This window comes from Crotalus tigris, unplaced genomic scaffold, assembly GCF_016545835.1.
Source record: "Crotalus tigris isolate CLP2741 ecotype Arizona unplaced genomic scaffold, ASM1654583v1 scf7180000017877.288114, whole genome shotgun sequence".
Taxonomy (NCBI): Eukaryota; Metazoa; Chordata; class Lepidosauria; order Squamata; family Viperidae; genus Crotalus; species Crotalus tigris.
In genome coordinates, this window is record NW_024096694.1 from 124,727 (window position 1) to 142,109 (window position 17,383).

Genomic DNA, 17,383 nt, shown 5'->3' on the forward strand with positions numbered 1-17,383 from the left:
CTGTTTCTTAAACATTTTTTAGGTCGAAAACAACCAGACAACATTTGGAAGTGGCTTAAGCAGACACCTACCAGTATTAGGAGGGGAAAGCACAGTTAGACTTGCAAAATTTGAGTTATCACAGCCAGTCTCCATCAGGCTGGCCTCAGCCATCTTACAAGGTCCCATTCTTGGTCTGCTCTACCTTGCAGGGTTGACATCTTGATCCTGTCATTCCCCACAGCTAGTGGGGGAGGCGAGGAGAACCCAAAGCTATTTTTGTCCAGATGGGAGTCCCATCTGAGCAATGGCTACAGCACCCCACTCTGAACTGCATGGTGGATGGACACCACCTTTTCCATCAACCGAATTAAGTCAGCCCTCCTAGAATCCCACCCCATCGTCCTAAAATGAGGGGAGGGGAGTCTGGTCTTTGCAAAGCTCAGCCAGAAGACCCTTTCAGGGCAGCCCTCGCTATGAGATGGGGGTCTGCAGATTGCATTCCTATGTTATTTTCAAAACAGAACACAATAGAATAACAGAGTTGGAAGGGACCTTGAAGGTCTTCTAGTCCACCCCCCTGCTCAAGCAGGAGAACCTAGACCATTTTGGACAAGTGGCTGTCCAGTTTCTTCTTAAAGGCCTCCAGTGATGGAGCACTCACAATCACAAGCCATTCCACCGGTTAATTGTTCTGTCAGGAAATTCCTCCTTAGTCTTTAGGTTGCTTCTCTCCTTGATTAGTTTCCATCCATTGCATCTTGTCCTGCCTTCAGGTGCTTTGGAGAAGAGGTGGACCCCCTCTTTTCTGTGGCAGCCCCTCAAATACTGGAAGACTGCTATCCTGTCACCCCTACGGTAGTTCTTCCCCCCCCCCCCATTAAGCTAGACATACCCAATTCCTGCAACCTTTCTTCATATGTTTTAGCCTCCAGGCCCCTGATCATCTTTAAGTTTGCAGCTTTCTCTAGCTTGCAAAGGAGTGCCAAATTCTCTCTTTCTCCCCCCCCCTCTCCCCCCTCCTGGGCCAGGTTGTTCTCTAGCTGCACCAGCCACCCAATGAGTTGCCAGTCGCCTACATTCTTGGCAAGGAAAACATGGCTTTCTGAGAAAAGAAGGCTGGGGAGGGGAGGGCGGGGTGGATTTTAAAAAGGCCCACTGTCTGCGGATGGAGAGCGACTCTGAGTTTATCGAGAAACACATCGGCCCCTTAGCCATGATGTCATTTCTCTTGAAAACCACCCTGGGCTATTCAGAGAATTGGAGACAGGCTGCAGCCGTATTTATAGTTAGAAAGCTTGCACCTCGCTGCTTTTTAGCTCTCGGTTGGCTTCCTGGCACTTCTTTTGCTCAAACCCAAGACTTTTGTGAGCCACCGGCTTCGAAACTTCCCATCGGTGTACACATTTTTTTCCCCTTTTCATTTCTTTGCTGAATAACCGGCGGGTTTAGGCTTGCTGGCATTCTGGTATTTAAAAAAATTAAATAAGGAAAGTGTACTGAGAGTTAGTCTCGATTTCTCTCATTTGAAAAAGAGAAGCTTCTAATCCTTGTGGCAGGAAAAGTAGCAAGGGGTGCCTACTGGAACACAGGTGGTCAACTGTTTAGTTTTCCTTGGTTTGAAAAAGGGAAGCTTCTAGTCCTTGTGGCAGAAAAAGTAGCAAAGGGTGCCTACTGGAACACAGGTGACCAACTGCCTTTCTCTGGTAGGGTACAAAACATCCAGGTGAAGAATGCCTCAATCAGCCAAATTTGCAGAATTTGGCCTCATTTTGCTTAGGATCCAAAGGAGCTGAGTGTAAGTCTTGATTTTTAAGTCCTCTCAAACTGTTTCCTTTGCAAGAGACCCGCAAAGGACATCCCCGCCACAGCAAGTCGTGATCCATTGCTGAGTGTTGAGCAGGAACGAGGCAAGGACGTGAAATTACAGAGCAGGAGATATTTGCAGATTTCGTCCCCAAAAGTTACGCTAGGGAGTTGGCTTGGGATGAAAATGGCCAGGATCCAAGTAGGGAGTCCCTTTCTGTGCTAAGATAATGCTCTGGTTTTTTTCCAGAATGGAGAGCATTTCCTGTCTGGAGGCCGAGAAGAAAGCCAATTTCCCAGGCTCAAAACACTGTTAGCTTTTTCTCTCAAGAGACCCTGAATTCTCAGAGGTCCAAAGCCCTCGGTAGTAACACGAGAAACTCAGGAGGTTTTAAAGAAACCGATGCGTGAATTTTCAGCTCCCCAAAGAGCCTTCTTAACAAAAAATTCAAGATGTCCCACAGTGTGAAGTCCAGCTGTTACCTGGCTTAGCCTAGGGTTGTCCAACCTTGGCCACTTTAAGACTTGTGGACTTCAACTCCCAGAATTCCCCAGCCAGCCCTGAGTTGAAGTCCATAAGTCTTAAAGTGGTCAAAGTTGTACTCTTCTTGTTTAGGCCAAGCATGTTGTCATGAACTCACTGAGGTTTATAAGCCACGATTTAGGGCTTAGGTGGTGTTCACATGGCAATTGCAACCCAGTCCATCAAGCATGGTTACACCAGGCCTTATTGCCAGATGCAAACCTCATTTCTGCAAAAACCAAAAAAAGCCAAAAACAAACTATAAATCAATGGAATTTTCCTGGGCTTTCCAAACCCTAGCAAGAAAAAAAGAGGAACAACTTGGCAAGGCTGAAGTTAGGGGGAAACCAAAATAAAGTTGAGGAAGAGAGGATCGAGAACTATTTGAAATCAAGAATCAGAAAATATTCAAAATCGGGAATCAGAAAATATTTGAAAACAAGAATCAGAAAATATTCACAATCAGGAATCAGAAAATATTTGAAAACAAGAATCAGAAAATATTCACAATCAGGAATTAGAAAATATTCAAAATTGGGAGAATCAGGAACTACTTGAACTCAGGGATCAGAAAACATTTGAAATTGAGAGAATCGGAAAATATTTGAAATCAAGAAAGATAAGACAGATTCATGAAATCAAGAATAAAAAAATTGAAACTGAGAATCAGAAAATACTTCAAATCAGGAATCATATATTTGAAGCAAAGAGTCCCCTTGGACTAATAGTTCAGGCATTGGATTAACAGTGAATTTTAATGACTTTGAATCAGCCATTCTCTTAGGCCACGAAGCCAGTTAAGTCGAGGGTGATTAGAAGGGTGAGTCGGGTAGAGAAAGAGGATTAATTATTTTCCAAAGTTCTTTGAGAAGCTCTTTATTTGGTGAATCTCAAGAGTGCAACACCAAAATTCCCAACACCAGAAATGTGGCAGAATTAGAGGGAAGCCAAAAGGCTTCAGCATGTGAATGGTGTCTTTTATCTACTCTGGGTTGTCTTTCCTTTTATGTGAGGAGTGCATAACGTATAGCTCCTAACGTCAAATCTGTGCAGCGATGACCCCAAGATACAGCCAAAAAAGTCAAGATGGTGGCCGCAGGGTGCGAGTGAAGCTCCGCCCACTAAAAAAATTACCACCCTGTGGCCGCCATCTTGACATTTTCGACCATACCCTGCCCTGAAATTGACTCTACTGCCATTGACTCTGGGGCGGACTGGAAATTAACTTCACTGCAGTCCAAGTGGCACAATATGTGGGGTTTTTTTGGGGTTGTTTGAAACTTCACACCTCTCTTTCAAACTTGGAATCCGGAACTGGGGAAACCCGTCGAGCCTTGAGGAATGTGGGAAAGCAGCGCCCTGCAATCCAAGGCCTGAGTGTGTGTGAGAGAGATTGATCTGGGAGAATTTGAGCCCAGGTTTATAGCGGCTCGTATTCCAATTTATTCAGAAACTCAATTGTGGGCATGGATGGATGGCGGCATCTCTAAAACAGGACAAAGAGGCCGAAACCCTCGGAACGAAACTATCCCGTTACATGCCAATCGTTGGAGATGGTGGGGTTCCAATCTGGGTTTATGGAGGATATTCTTGACCAATCCTGGCCACTTTCTGGCCTCTAATCAGTTATCCATCTGGCACTCGCTCTCCTCCAAGACGGGTGGCGATGGCTCCACTCGAGGAGTGGACAAGTGCTCCAGTTCGTAACGCCCGTATTGCGAGGCGGGATCGTCAGCAGCTCCCGGCTGCTGGTTTTTATTCCTCTTGTGCTCGATGATTTGCTGCAGCTGCTGCCCCGCGTAGCCCGGCTTGGAGGTGAGCGGGCAGCTGGGCACCGCAATGCCCAAGATGTCGGAGACCATGTAAGGGCGCAGCCAGCCCACCAACGGCGTACTCCCGGGATCGTAGTGGGCCTGTTTGTGATAGAAAAGGAGCCCGTCTACCTGCAGGAGAAACAGGAAGGAAAAAACTAGGTCCGATTCAGGAGAGGGCGTGAGTGTCCATGGAAACAGAGGGCAAAAAAGTCAAGATGGCGGCTGCGCCAGTGCGACTGAAGCTCCTCCCTTCTTTATTAAGCATTTTGATTATAATACAGGTAGTTCTGAACTTAGGTCAGTGGTTCTCAACCTTTTTAATGCCGCGACCCCAAACGGATCGTAAGTCGAGGACTACTCAACTGGTGCAGCACCGTTTGCAGAATGGGGCTTTTGGCGGGCTCAGCAGGGCAGAGACAGCTTGGACAATTCCTATTGGCTTTTGAAAGCCAATCGAATTAGACTCTATTCAAGAGAGTCTATTCTATTGGCTTTCAAAAGCCAATAGAATAAAAGGGAATAGCACAGCTAAGGAAAAGGGGGAAAAAATGGCGGACTGCATTGTTTGGCAACCCCCCGTGAAATGGTCGTTCGACCCCAAATGGGGTCCCGACCCACAGGTTGAGAACCACTGACTTAGGTGCATTCGGAGCAAGAACACGATTGAAAAAAAAAAAAGGGGGGGATTTAGGACCGATCCTCGCAGTTTCCCTACAGACGTGCAATCAAAATTCCGGCATTTGGCAACCCGTATTTAGGACGGTTGCAGTGTTCCAGGGTCACGTGACCGCTATTCCGCTCCGAAGGAGGTGCCCAGCTTTCTCCACCAGGGGAGCTGTGTTTCCACTGAAAGCCCAGCAGGGGGAGCTCCACGCTTTGAGAATCCCATCTTGGGTCAGAGTGGCTTTGCTTAACTTGCAGTGTTTCTCAACCTTGACAACTTTAAGGCATGTGGACTTCAACTCCCAGAATTCCACAGCCAGCATTGCTGGCTGTGGAATTCTGGGAACTGAAGTCCACATGCCTTAAAGTTGTCAAGGTTAAGAAACACTGGCTTAAGGAGAATACATGTTGGAAGGGACCTTGTAGGTCTTCTAGCCCAACCCCCTGCTGGAGCAGGAGACCCCCCCACTATGCTGGGCAAATGGCTGTTCAGTCTCTTCTTAAAAACCTCTGGTGATGAAGCACTCACAACTTCTGAAGGCAAACTATTCAATCAGAATAGAGCTGGAAGGGCCCTTGGAGTGATGGCGAACCTTTTAGAGATTGGGTGCCCAAAAACCACCAACCCCGCTCTGCCTCCCGCCCTGCCTGCAGGGCCACGCACCGCCTCCATGGCCTGCTGCAGATGATCGCCAGGCAGCCCTGCAGCACCATGGCAGCTCTGCCCTCTGCCCACACCCCGCAGCATCATCTGCACGCTATGGGGTGTGAGGGCGGAGTCTTGTCCCTGTTGCCTGGGGGCGACTCTCCTCCAGAGGGACTGCTGGTGAGAAGGGGGCCGTGGGGGGAGGCGGGGCTGGGGCAACGGCATGCATGCCCATAGAGAGGGCTCCGAGTGCCGCCTCTGGCACCCGTGCCATAGGTTCGCCACCACTGTTCTAGCCTAACCTCCTGCTGGAGCAGGACACTCTCTACTATTCCAGACAAATGACTGTCCAGTCTCTTCTTAAAAACCTCCAGTGTTGGAGCATCCACAACTTCTGGAGGCAAGTACTCCACATCCAGATAGCGAATGAGGGGATAGTTTGTGTGGGGTCTGTATGTGTGTGATGGGGGTGCCGGTATCTGGAAGGTGCTACCTTGGGGAGCTCATCGTTGGGGAACCCAGTAGAAGGACCCCTCCTTTGCAGACCCAGCCTGGAATGAAAGCAATGTATGAAAGACATTAACTGAGATGCACCCATGTTGACCAGCATGTCTGAAAAGGCAAAACTCACCTCAAAGGGGAACGTCATGGCCAGAACCTCACACAGGCTGGCTGCATTGCAGGAATAGCTCTTGAGGCCCACAAACCTATACTGGAAAAGAGGTCAAAGAAGTCAGCCTATATGTATAAATAAACCTGCTGCTTTAGTTTATGGATGAGTGGGAAACTGAGCCTCCATGTTTAGAGGCAGTATACCTCCAAACAACCCAGCAAGTAGGGGGTAGGCCAGTGTTTCTCAACCAACGCCACTTGGAAGACGTGGGGACTTCAACTCCCAGAATTGCCCTGCCAGCGTTACAAGCCAAGCCAAATCAATTTTTTTTTAAAAAAAAAATGTGGCTCTCCTTCAATCAGTATAACAAAATAAAAGCAAAACGGAATAAAATTAGGAGTACAGCTTTGTAAAAATCTCCCCCTTATTTATGGACAATTGTTAGATTGTGCCAGTTTCTTTGTCCTGGTAGGAGAACAGAATAGGCCACCAGGAAGAAACGGTTTGGAAAATAAGTTAGTTAATTTCTATTTCTTTTTCTTCAGAACCACAGGGAGGTCTCTTCCCATCACAGCCTGCTTGTTCAATAAAAAAAAAAAACAAGGCCGACTTTAATTATCCAAAAAGTGACATTTTTCTCCTGGGAGAAAACATCCAGCTTTGGAAGAGGGCCAAGTAGAATAAATTTCCACTGAAATTGACTCACTATGGATTGGGAATTGACTTCACTGCATTCCATGTGGCCGGATCAATACAATACAGGCAGTCCTCGACTTACGACAGGAGGGATCTTCAAACTTGGCCACTTTAAGACTTGTGGACTTCAACTCCCAGAATTCCTCAGCCAGCCCTGCTGGCTGAGGAATTCTGGGAGTTGAAGTCCACAAGTCTTAAAGTGGCCAAGTTTGAAGACTCCTGACTTATGACAACAATTGAGCCTAACATTTCTTTGCTAAGCGAGATGGTCATTAAATGGGTTTTGCCCCATTTTACAACCTTTCTTGCCCCAGCTGTTAAATGAATCACTGGCATTGTTAAGTTACGTCAAACGGTTGTTAAGTGAATCTGGCTTCCTCGTCTTTGTTTTTCAGAGGGTCGCAAAAGGGGATCACGTGACCCTGGGACACTGAAACCGTCGTAAGTACATGCCAGTTGCCGAGCATCTGAATTTTGATCACGTGACCATGGGGATGTTGCCACAGTCCTAAGTGTGAAAAACAGTCCTAAATCATTCCCCCCCCAAAGCTTTTGTAACTTTGAATGGTCACTAAATGAACTGTGGTAAGTCGAGGACTAATTGTATAAATGCTCCACTGCATAATGCCTGATTTCTGTGCACGTGATCCTAAACTGACAAGCTTCTAATGGCGCTGGAGGGTCCCCTTGCAGTCCAACCAGCCTGCCCATTTTGGTCAAAATAAGAATAAAAATGTCTCACTGGGTTAAGTCGGCTTTTCTCTGACAAGACCATCTCTTCCTCCATTTTGGAATGCAGCCAGTAGAATCTGAAATCTGTCTGGAGAAGGGGGAAAAGGGACCAAGAGGTGAGAAATGTTTCTCCATGCATCCCCCCAGCTTATCCAGACACTCCAGTACAGTAGATTTCATCTTGAATTCTGAGGTTCACCCAAGCGACTGAATCGTAGGCGCAGCCAGCATCCTAAGTCACAAAATACAAGATTCAGCCGTCCATCTGCGTTTGAAAAGACAAAGGTCACTTTTTTGAAGACAGAGAAGTCCACATCCTGGACAGAAAGGACCACTGGTTTGAAAGGTCAAAATTGAATGGCCCTCCCTTAACAGAGGGGAAGGGATTTGACATCATCTATCTCCAGTCTACAACCACTGTCCTTTCAGCAGCTCCAAGAAGGCTCCACACCCATTTGCACTACTTCAGGTGACTCTGAGGACACAGGTAAAGCTCCAAATGGCCTCAATGACTCCCTAAAAGAAGGCAAATGACCAGCTGTCTGCAAAGAGTATAAATCCTTCCATTCCCCACCATCCAATCAGAGCTGAAGAAGCTTCTTGGATGAGAAGTGAAATGTCTTCAAAGAAAAACAAAAGTCCAGTTGCCTCTTGAAAAAAAGCACCTTTGGGATACAACACCATCCTTTCAGCAGCTCCAAGAAGGCTCCACACCCATTTGCACTACTTCAGGTGACCCTGAGGACACAGGTAAACCTCTAAATGGCCTCATTGACTCTCTAAAAGAAGGCAAATATCTGCAAGGAGTATAAATCCTTCCATTCCCCACCATCCAGTCAGAGCTGAAGAAGCTTCGTGGATGAGAAGCAAAATGTCTTCAAAGAAAAATAAGGAGGTCCAGTTGCCTCCTGAAAAAAAAAAAGCACCTTGGGACAATCATGACTCGGATGACTGAGAACCCTCACACACATTTACCAAGTTAAACCTAACACTAACCAAGATTAGGAGGCACCTCTGAGACATCGCTAGCTGACCTGGTTGTGTGAGCTCAGCCACAGTTACCTGGCAATCATAGACAGGGTGTCCCCGCCAACACATCACGTCAAGGACGTAGTACGTCTGCTGGACCTCACTGTAGATGCAGTCCAGGATGGTGTATTCTGTAAGGGACACCAACCGAGATTAGTCTTTGTGTTCAGTTCTGACGGTGTTATAAATCAGGAGGTAAAACATTGTGCACAATTTCTGTTTTGATTTTGTCCCTGCTAAGAACAACAACAGCGGTCGTGAGGAGAAAAAGTCAGAAACTCACCTTTCCCTGTTGCCGAATTAAGCCGGTTCCCACCAGGCAAGAGAGAAGGGAAGCGATTGACACAAAACCCACTTTTGGTGTACACTGCTGTGGTCCCCTAAAGGGGGGCAAAGCAAGAGGGAAAAAAAATGAGAACATGGTTTTCAGGGCAAAGGATCCATTTTACTTGGGGCTTGGCTCGGCAGAAGGGAGGAGGAGAAAGAAAAGAAGGAGGAGGAGAAGGAGGAGGGAGGGGAGGAGAAGGAGGAGAAGGAGGAAAAGAAGAAGAAGAAGAAGAAGAAGAAGAAGAAGAAGAAGAAGAAGAAGAAGAAGAAGAAGAAGAAGAAGAAGAAAGAATAAGGAGGAGGAGAAGAAGAAGAAGAAGAAAGAAAGAATAAGGAGGAGGAGGAGGAGGAGAAGAAGAAGGAGGAGGAGGAGCGGGAAGAGGAAGAGGAGGAAAAGGACTTCCTGCTTCATCATATAGAAGCACAAAGTGATGTATCCACCACTCTCACCTTCTTCCCCTAACAGCCTGAAGAAGCAGGTTAAGGCTGGGAGGGACCAGGCCAAAGTCACCCACAACTCTCCATGGCCAAGACTGAACTCGAATCTGAGTTTCCCATTGGCCATCCAACCCTCAACCACAACGCCATGTTGGCTCTCCACCTGCTTTCTTACCCTGGAGGCCACCACAAGAGCTCTCTTCCCCGTAGGACACACCACAAAGAGCCACTCCTGATCCAGATCGGGGGGGACATCAATCAGCCACTCAGAGAGCATCAGCTGCAGAGAAGGGGAGAGGAAACAGATATATCAACTGTCCCGAGAAACCTAGAAAAGATCCACAATGAGAAGTGGAACCATCTGACCCCCAATGAAAAAAACACAATGCTGTAGGTCAGTTTCTGAGCGCCTGATGTAAATATCCAAGATCTTCAGCTCTCCACTGATGTCTCCAAGAAGAAGACCTTAAATCCCCCCTCCAGATGAACCAATGGCACATCTGGCACAATGAGATTCTCATTTCTCGTGACATCTACCTGGCTACAGGATTCAGTCAACCCAACTTCTGAGTCAACATCCTGAGCCAATTTAGGATGACTCAGAAGTTGGATATCGAAGAGACTTCTAGCTAGGTCAGTGTTTCTCAACCTTGACAATTTTAAGGCATGTGGACTTCAACTCCCAGAATTCTACAGCCAGCAATGCTGGCTGTGGAATTCTGGGAGTTGAAGTCCACATGCCTTAAAAATTGTCAAGGTTGAGAAACACTGAGCTAGGTAGACCTGCCTCAAACTCCTTGGACTGTCATCTTCAGGACCCATTAAGGGGAACCCCCCCCTTCCCCATCTGCTCCTCTCTTCTTCCAAAGATCAAACTAGCTTCCACCATTAGACCAGCTGCCAAAGCTTAATTTTCCAAGGGAACCTAATGTGAGTAAAACCCCATCCTGGCTTGTGCTAGGAAGTTAAAAGCTCCTTAGTCACCACCATTTTCTTTGTGATTATTAGATGCCTTTTTCTCATCTTGTTTTTCACCTTGAAGAATATAAAGCCTAGTGAGTGAGCTATTAAGGGGTAAGAAGATGAAATGAATAAGCAGAAGGAAAAAAAAATCAACCTTGGGCAGTCTCTGTAAAATAAATAAATAAATACATAAAAGGGAACAGCAGGTGCAACACAGAGGCCTTGGTTTTAATGAGAAGACTTGGCAGCCTGGGATGATAATTTTCAGAAGAGTGATAAGGATGGCCTTGCTGATCGAGGTAGCCATCAAAATAATTAACACTACAGTAGTGAAGGCAACAGGACCTGTGGAAATGGCCAAACTGACTGATTTGATCAGAGAAAAGCCAATATCTGCATTTATCAGTGACTGGAAAGCACTTCTTGTGTAAAATCTGCATTTATCAGTCACTTAAGGACTTGTGTAAAAAAAAGGGGGGGGGAAATGAACGTGTGATTTATGGTCTGAGGACAAGACAGGTCATCAAAAGACAGGTTATAAAAAGGAGAGCATATTGATGTAACTTTAGAGAGAGCAGTTAAAATATAATTGTACGTTTAACTGCTGTGAAGAAATTCAGAAGTCAGTTCTTTTTATATTTTTTTCTTTCTACTTTTCTTTCCTTTCCTTTTTTGTACCTTTAACTTTTTGTTTTATTTTTCCCTTTCTTTCTCATTCTACTTTAGTTTGTTTGACTTCTAAAACTTTGATTTAAAACATGCATATGTGTATAAAAAATGAACAATAGTCCCTCTCTAGGATTTTTTTCTGGACGAGAAGGTCCTTTTGGGAAAGGTGGAAAGTGGCTAAGGAGGATCCCTGACCCTGTTTTCCTGGGGAATAATTTTGTTAAGAAGTCTGATTACCCATCTGATCAATAAAAATAAAACAAGAGGGAAAATGATCAAGAATTTTAGCTCTTTTGCTCTTCCATGAACTATTTTTTAAAAAAAGATTCTTAAATCCTGGTCCCGTAGCTATTCATTCCTTGGTGTTTTTTAGGATTTAGAGTATCTGAAAATCATTTTAAGTCTGTAGGCAGAAAGGAATTTAGAGTGAAAAAAAAACAACCCCACAATTTTCATGAGTTGAATATAATTTATTTTCATGACTGTGCATTTATTTACACACACAAAACGTTTGAACATCAATGTTTCTCTTTCCCTGGGGGATCTTATCATTATTTTAAAGCCTGAAGAATAATTGTAACACAAAGTTGCAGAAAGCATTCTGTAAGGCATATAGAAAATAATGGATGGTTTTCCTTTTTTTAAAAAAAGTAACTGTTTTATTGTATCAAACCAAGATTTAAAAAACTGGATGTGAAAATAAGATTACATCAAAAAATTAAGACTTTCCATCTCTGCTCTAGTGTATAGTTTATTTTATGTATGCTTCTCTTTTTTTTGTTTTTGCTGTTTTGTTGCAGTGGGTTTTTTTTTAAAAAAAAGATTCAATGCATGTGTTACTTTTAAAGGAAGAAAAAGAGCAGCCTGTAAAACTGTAACAACTAGAAACAAATTTGTTAATTTTTTAAAACTGTTTTAATTAGGCCACCCTGCCTGCGGTTTCATACCTCTATCAGCTTTATATTTTGAGACTGAGTTTGTTTTGATTTATTCAACCTTCAGCTACCAGACGATGCTGTAAAAACCCAACTTGCATTTCCTAAGTTTTCTAGTTTAGTTGAGTTTTTGGAGGCATTAATGAGTTTGATGAAAATCCATCAACAAGAGAAATATTGAAAGTATCTATCTATTGCAACCGTCTGTTAACTTAGATCCCTATTCAAAGGGCTGAACCATTGACAAGTAAAATAACAATAATTTTAAAACAAGGAGAACCGACCCCCTTTTTCTGCTTGAAGTAGGCCTACCTGGTTGGCATAGCGTTTCGGTAGCTTCTTTACAAGGTCTAGCTCCATGTCTTCATGATCTCCATCAGCCTTGGCTTTCTCTCCCTCCTTGCCCTTGTTGTCCTCTACCTCCTCCTCTTCCTTCTCCTCCTCCGCTGTGTAGGACCAGTCATCCTCCGCCAGCCTCCTGGCATGGTTTATATAGTCCAGCCGCTTACTTGACAGAAGAAAAAAAAGTAAAGTCAAGTTTAACCCTACAGGGGAAGAAAAACCTGAAAGGCACAGAAACAAGGCGAGCTCAACATCTAGAAAACCAGGAGGCCTCGCTTAAGGATGCTTAAAGACTGTCTGAAGTTATGAAGGGAAGAGAAGGAAGGAAGGAAGGAAGGAAGGAAGGAAGGAAGGAAGGAAGGAAGGAAGGAGAAAGGGGGAATGGAAGGAAAACAGGAAGGGGAAGAGTGAGAAGGAAGCAAGGAAAGAAGGAAGGAAAGGGAAAAGAGAGGGAGGGAAGAAAAATGGAGGGAGGCTAGTGAGAAGGAAGGAAGGAAGTGCACACGTCATGTTTTTATTTCTATCCTTATTTTCATTCTGTGCTGCCCTTTTTAAATTTTTGTTAAAACTGTTTTTAATTGGCTATTTGGATACCCTAAGCCATCCCGAGACTTTTTAGGGGCAGCCATCAGAAATATAATTAAAAAATAACTACATTTTTTTTAAAAAAAGAAGAAATAAAAAGTAGTAGAAAAGAAACAGTGTGCCCTCCATTCCAAACCAGGGAGGAAAAGCCCGCAACTCTCCAGAGGAGCAGAGAAACGGCCCACCCCCGTGGTGGGGCCAGACAAGCGACCCGCTAGGTTTAATGGCGGGGGGTGTGTGCTCCCTTACGTCTTCTGGAGCTCCAGCAGCCGCCGCCGCCTCTCACCCTGCTCCAGGGAGCTGTACTTGGGCTTGTACTGGGCCAGGCGCGGGTGTGGAGCCGCGGGGCTGTTCAGGTCCTGCGAAACGACAAAGTTGCAGGCCAGAGCCTGGCTCAGCTCCTCCATTCTTCCTCTGGGGCAGCCTGGAGGGAGGAAGACGGGCGGGGAGGGTCACGTTTACTCTGGGCAGGTGGGCTGGGCGGCTGGGCCAAACGGGGAGGGGTCCATAGACCCATTCTCTCCTCCCCCAATAAGGCCATAGATCAGTGGTTCTCAACCTGTGGGTCGGGACCCCATTTGGGGTCGAACGACCATTTCACGGGGGTCGCCAAACAAGGCTGTCCGCCATTTTTTTCCCCTTTTCTTTGGCCACGCCCCTGGCACCCGGTGATGTATAAGTGGTTGGGGGTCATCACAACATGGGGAACTGTATTATGGGGTCGCGGCATTAGAAAGGTTGAGAACCACTGCCATAGATGCATGCAGAAGAGCAGGGCTCTCCAGACTTGGCCACTTTGAAGACTTGCGGATTTCAACTCCCAGAATTCCCCAGCCGGCTGTGCAAGAGGCTCCAAACTATGCTGGCTGGGGAATTCTGGGAGTTGAAGTCCGCAAGTCTTCAGAGCAGCTAAGTCTGCAAGACAGGATAGTCCTCAAGCTCGGAACCGTTCGATCAGCGACTGCTCAAAGTTACATTGACGCTGGGAAAAAGCTGGTCCTCGTACTTACAACCGTCGTGAGATTCCCCGAGGTCACATGATCCAAAGTTGGGTGCTTAGCAACCGGCATGTATTGACAATGTGAACTGCCACCTTCCCAGCCAGCTTCTGACACGCAAAGTCAATGGGCGGAAGCCGGATTCACTTAATGACCGGATGATTCACTTAACAGCCATGGCAAAAAAAGGTCATAAAATCAGGCGCGACTCAGCTAACAGCCCCCTTGCTTAGCAATGGAAATTCTGGTCATAATGGCGGTTGTAAATTGAGGACTAATCCATTTTCTAGGGGGGGGGGCAAAATGAGTGATGCACGCCCTGCACTTAAGCTCCCCCCCAGCATTAACTAAAGTTCTGCATGTTCTTCCACTTTTGGGGGGGGGGGGGTGTTGCAGGAACTTTGCACCAAGCCAGGTTTCATCAGGGTTTATGCTTCCCTTGCAAAGCTAAGCCACCATGGCTAAAGGGCTCCAACTCTTGCACCAAGCCTGATGCCAAGCCACCCGCCATCCTGGTGGGATGCTTGATCTACTCCCCCCCCATCATACCCAGCCAGGATGAGAACTGTAGCCCAACCTTTCCTTGCAAGGGTAGGAAGAACAGAGAGGATCCAAAGAGGAGGGAAGAGGAGACTGCCACCCCACTCCCATTTCAGAGATCGGCTTGAATGCACTCTGTACATGCCCATGGGCTGCTGCTGCTGCTTCTTCTTTTTTTTTTTTGAACATCAGCTTCAGTCTCCCAGCTCGGGAACGACGACCAGACAGGAGACAAAGGCCTGCTGGCTGGTGAAAAGACCCGGCTCGGAGGTCGCTGCCCCACTACTTACCCTACTTACTCGCCGCCAGGCGGGATTCGAACCCGCGAACTCGCTTTCCAGAGCACGCCGTCAACGGAAGCGCGCTCCGCCCCGCCCCTTCCGCCATTGCGTCACTCGCAGGGACCTCGGGGGGTGGGGCCTCCGGAAGGTCTTCCGAAAGAATGCCCCGCCTCTTCCTTTTTGCCTTCTCTCTCCTTCCAGCCACCCTCCCTCCTCTTGGAAGTTGCAAACAGCGCATGCGCGCTCCTTTAAATGGAACGTCCAGCTGGCTTCGCTGTGCAAGCCGCGTTTGGAGGCATGCGCGGACTAGGAGGCGGGGCTAAATTAGAGCTTCCGCCTCCCCTTCCCAGAAGCCCCTTTCTCGCCCTCTTGGTTTCTGGGGGGAGGGGTGAACTCGTCCACCTCGAAATGTGGTTTGCAATTCAAGCTTTCCATGTTTTTATCAGTGTTTGTGCAATTTGGCTGCTTTTAGAGGGGTGGACTTCCATTCCCAGAGTTCCCCAGCCCAATTTGTTTTGCTTTGCTGGCTTTCCTTTGCTTGCTGAGGAATTCTGGGAGTGGAAGTCCACCCCTCTGAAAGCAGCCAAGTTGCACAAACGCTGATGCAGATGCATCGATTGCCTGCTTTATGCAGCTTGGATGTTTTCTTGCAGACATTTCATGACCAAACTAGGAGGGCTGTGAGGTCCTCTGAACTTGGTGGTTGGCTTGCAGACGTTTCGTGCCCCAACTAGGTAATGTCATCAGTGCTAGAAGGGAGAGGGGTTTGCAGAGTGAAGGAGAAGGGAGGAAGAGGATCCCTGGAGGTGCTTGGTGCTCTCTGAACTTGATCGTTTGCTTGTTCCTAGCTGGGGCATGAAGCGTCTGCAAGCAAGCCACCCAGCTCAGAGAGGAGCACCGAGCGCTCCACACCGTTTCGAATACCCGCAATTCAGCAACAATTCTCGGCTTTGCAACAGGCTCGGCGGTTTTCCTATTGACACCCCCCCCCTCCCCGCGCCATCAAACTAATCTGGCGAAGCTTTCTCCGCGCAGAAAGGAAAACCAGGCTGGTCGCCTTCCCAGTCCTGGCCGCGCAGGCTGAAGGGGGGGGGGGAGGGCAGCTACCCGTGCCAGGACCGAGCCGGAGCGTCAAGGCGGCGCCCCCCGCGGCTGCCAAGAGAGGGCGGCCGCGCTCTGGCCCGCCCGCCTGCTGGGTCCGCGGAACGCTTTGCGCCCGGCGCCTTTGGCAAAAGTTCGCAGCTGCGGCAGCTGCGCCCGTGCGTCACGGAACAGCCCGGCGGCTGAGCTGCGCCCAGGAGCGCGGAGGCAGCCGAGCCTTGTGGTCTCGCTGCCCTTCGGAGGCGGAAGGGGGGTACCCAGCGAAGCCAGGTGCGCCCCGAGAGACCTGGCTGTGGCCAGCAGTGCGCACGGAGGACCCCCCCCCCTGCCACCCCACCCCCCGGAGAGGCGGACGGGCGCTGCGCCTCGGCCAGGTGGCCAGAGCAGCGCAACCCCATCCTCTGCAGGAGAACCGTTTGGCTGCGCGCGAGGGGACCCGGGTCGCGTAGCTGCCTCGGCCGCCCGGCGCCAGGAGAGGAGGGAACTCTGCCAGCGTCCTGTCCCTTGTCCCCGGGGGCTGTCGCTCGTCCCTCCCTTCAGCGCCTGCGGTGGAACCGGTTGGACTGCCCTGCCCAGCCACCCGTCGGCCTCGCGCGCCTCTCCAAAAAGGGGGCTCCGCCGCCACCCCCCCCCCAGTTTTTGTGTCCCTGATACTCTTGCAAACTTTCTTCTTCCCGGCTTCTCCAAGTCCTGGAGTGGATGGATATTCCTTCTTCCTCTCTCGGCCTTCCGCCAGCCTCCTCTTCCTCGCGCAATCGGCTTTCCCGGAGCTTTGCAGCGAACTCAAGCGCGTGCACGGGAATCCAGTTTCCCCGGCAGCGATCCGCGTTCTTCTTGATTTCTATTTTTACTGAAATCAACCCTGTGGGTGATCTGTTTTGAGCGCTGTCCTGGTTTCTGAGCCGCTGGAAGTCGACGAGGGAGAAAGAGAGAAAGAGCGAGAGCGGACAACAAAAGAGAGCTCTCCTGGGCGCTCCCCGAGGGATTTTACGCTTGGCTGGTGGATCTCAATCGGTTTGCAGAGAGCCCTTCGGGGGGTGTGGGAGGGGGACACCTTGGTGGGTGAACTCTCTGCTTGCTTTGGGCGGGCTTCTTCCCGGCCCCAAAGTTTTAGATCCTGCAAAGAGGTAAAATTTTATATTTGGGGAGCTGTTTTTCTTTTTGTCTTATTTTTGTGGTGTGAACAACAACAACAAAAAAAAGGGTGGTTGGTGGAGAGACAGCAACAGATTCACGTGGACTTTGTTGTGTATGTGGACTGAGGTGTGACCTTCTCCATAGAGGAGTGATTTGTAGCTTTTCACATTTTTCCTCCACCCTTCGGGAGCCTGGTGGGTTTCCAATCCGATCCAACAGGGATTATTATTCAGCCTTGCAAAACATTTCTGGTTAACAACAAGAGAGACTTTTCTTCCTGGTTTTCCCCTTCCAGGGAGACTGGGGTTGAAAGCCTGAGAAATCCTGACTTGCCCTGCATTTCTCTTTATTTTATTTTTTTTAAAAAAAGACCCCACAGGTTTTCTTAACTGTGGACCAAACAGATTTAGAGCGCACAGATCAAACATCTTAGCTGCCTCTCTTCGGATCAAGATGCTTAATTCTGACCTATAATTTCAGGGTTTCAAAATAGAGCTGAGCTTTACGGATAACCCATGATGGGCTGCTTGATATGGATACAATCATGAGACTTTTCTGGACCTGGC

General features: G+C 47.9%; 1 protein-coding gene across 2 annotated transcripts; it reads right to left on the bottom strand.

The window, feature by feature from the left end:
• Positions 1-3,155: 3,155 nt before the first annotated feature.
• SNUPN (snurportin 1) lies at positions 3,156-16,477 on the bottom strand. 2 transcript variants are annotated; one of them, XM_039343848.1, is made up of 9 exons: positions 16,349-16,477; positions 13,010-13,184; positions 12,146-12,341; positions 9,442-9,546; positions 8,785-8,881; positions 8,535-8,632; positions 7,483-7,560; positions 6,063-6,143; positions 3,156-4,251 (listed from the first exon to the last, which is right to left on the bottom strand). In XM_039343848.1, the coding sequence occupies exons 2-9, from the start codon at positions 13,165-13,167 to the stop codon at positions 3,931-3,933; spliced, it is 1,134 nt and encodes a 377-aa protein (XP_039199782.1). In that variant the 5' UTR covers positions 13,168-13,184; positions 16,349-16,477; the 3' UTR covers positions 3,156-3,930. The 2 variants fall into 2 exon arrangements, with proteins under 2 accessions (XP_039199782.1, XP_039199781.1); XM_039343847.1 differs by lacking the exon at positions 16,349-16,477 and adding an exon at positions 14,589-14,732.
• Positions 16,478-17,383: the final 906 nt, after the last annotated feature.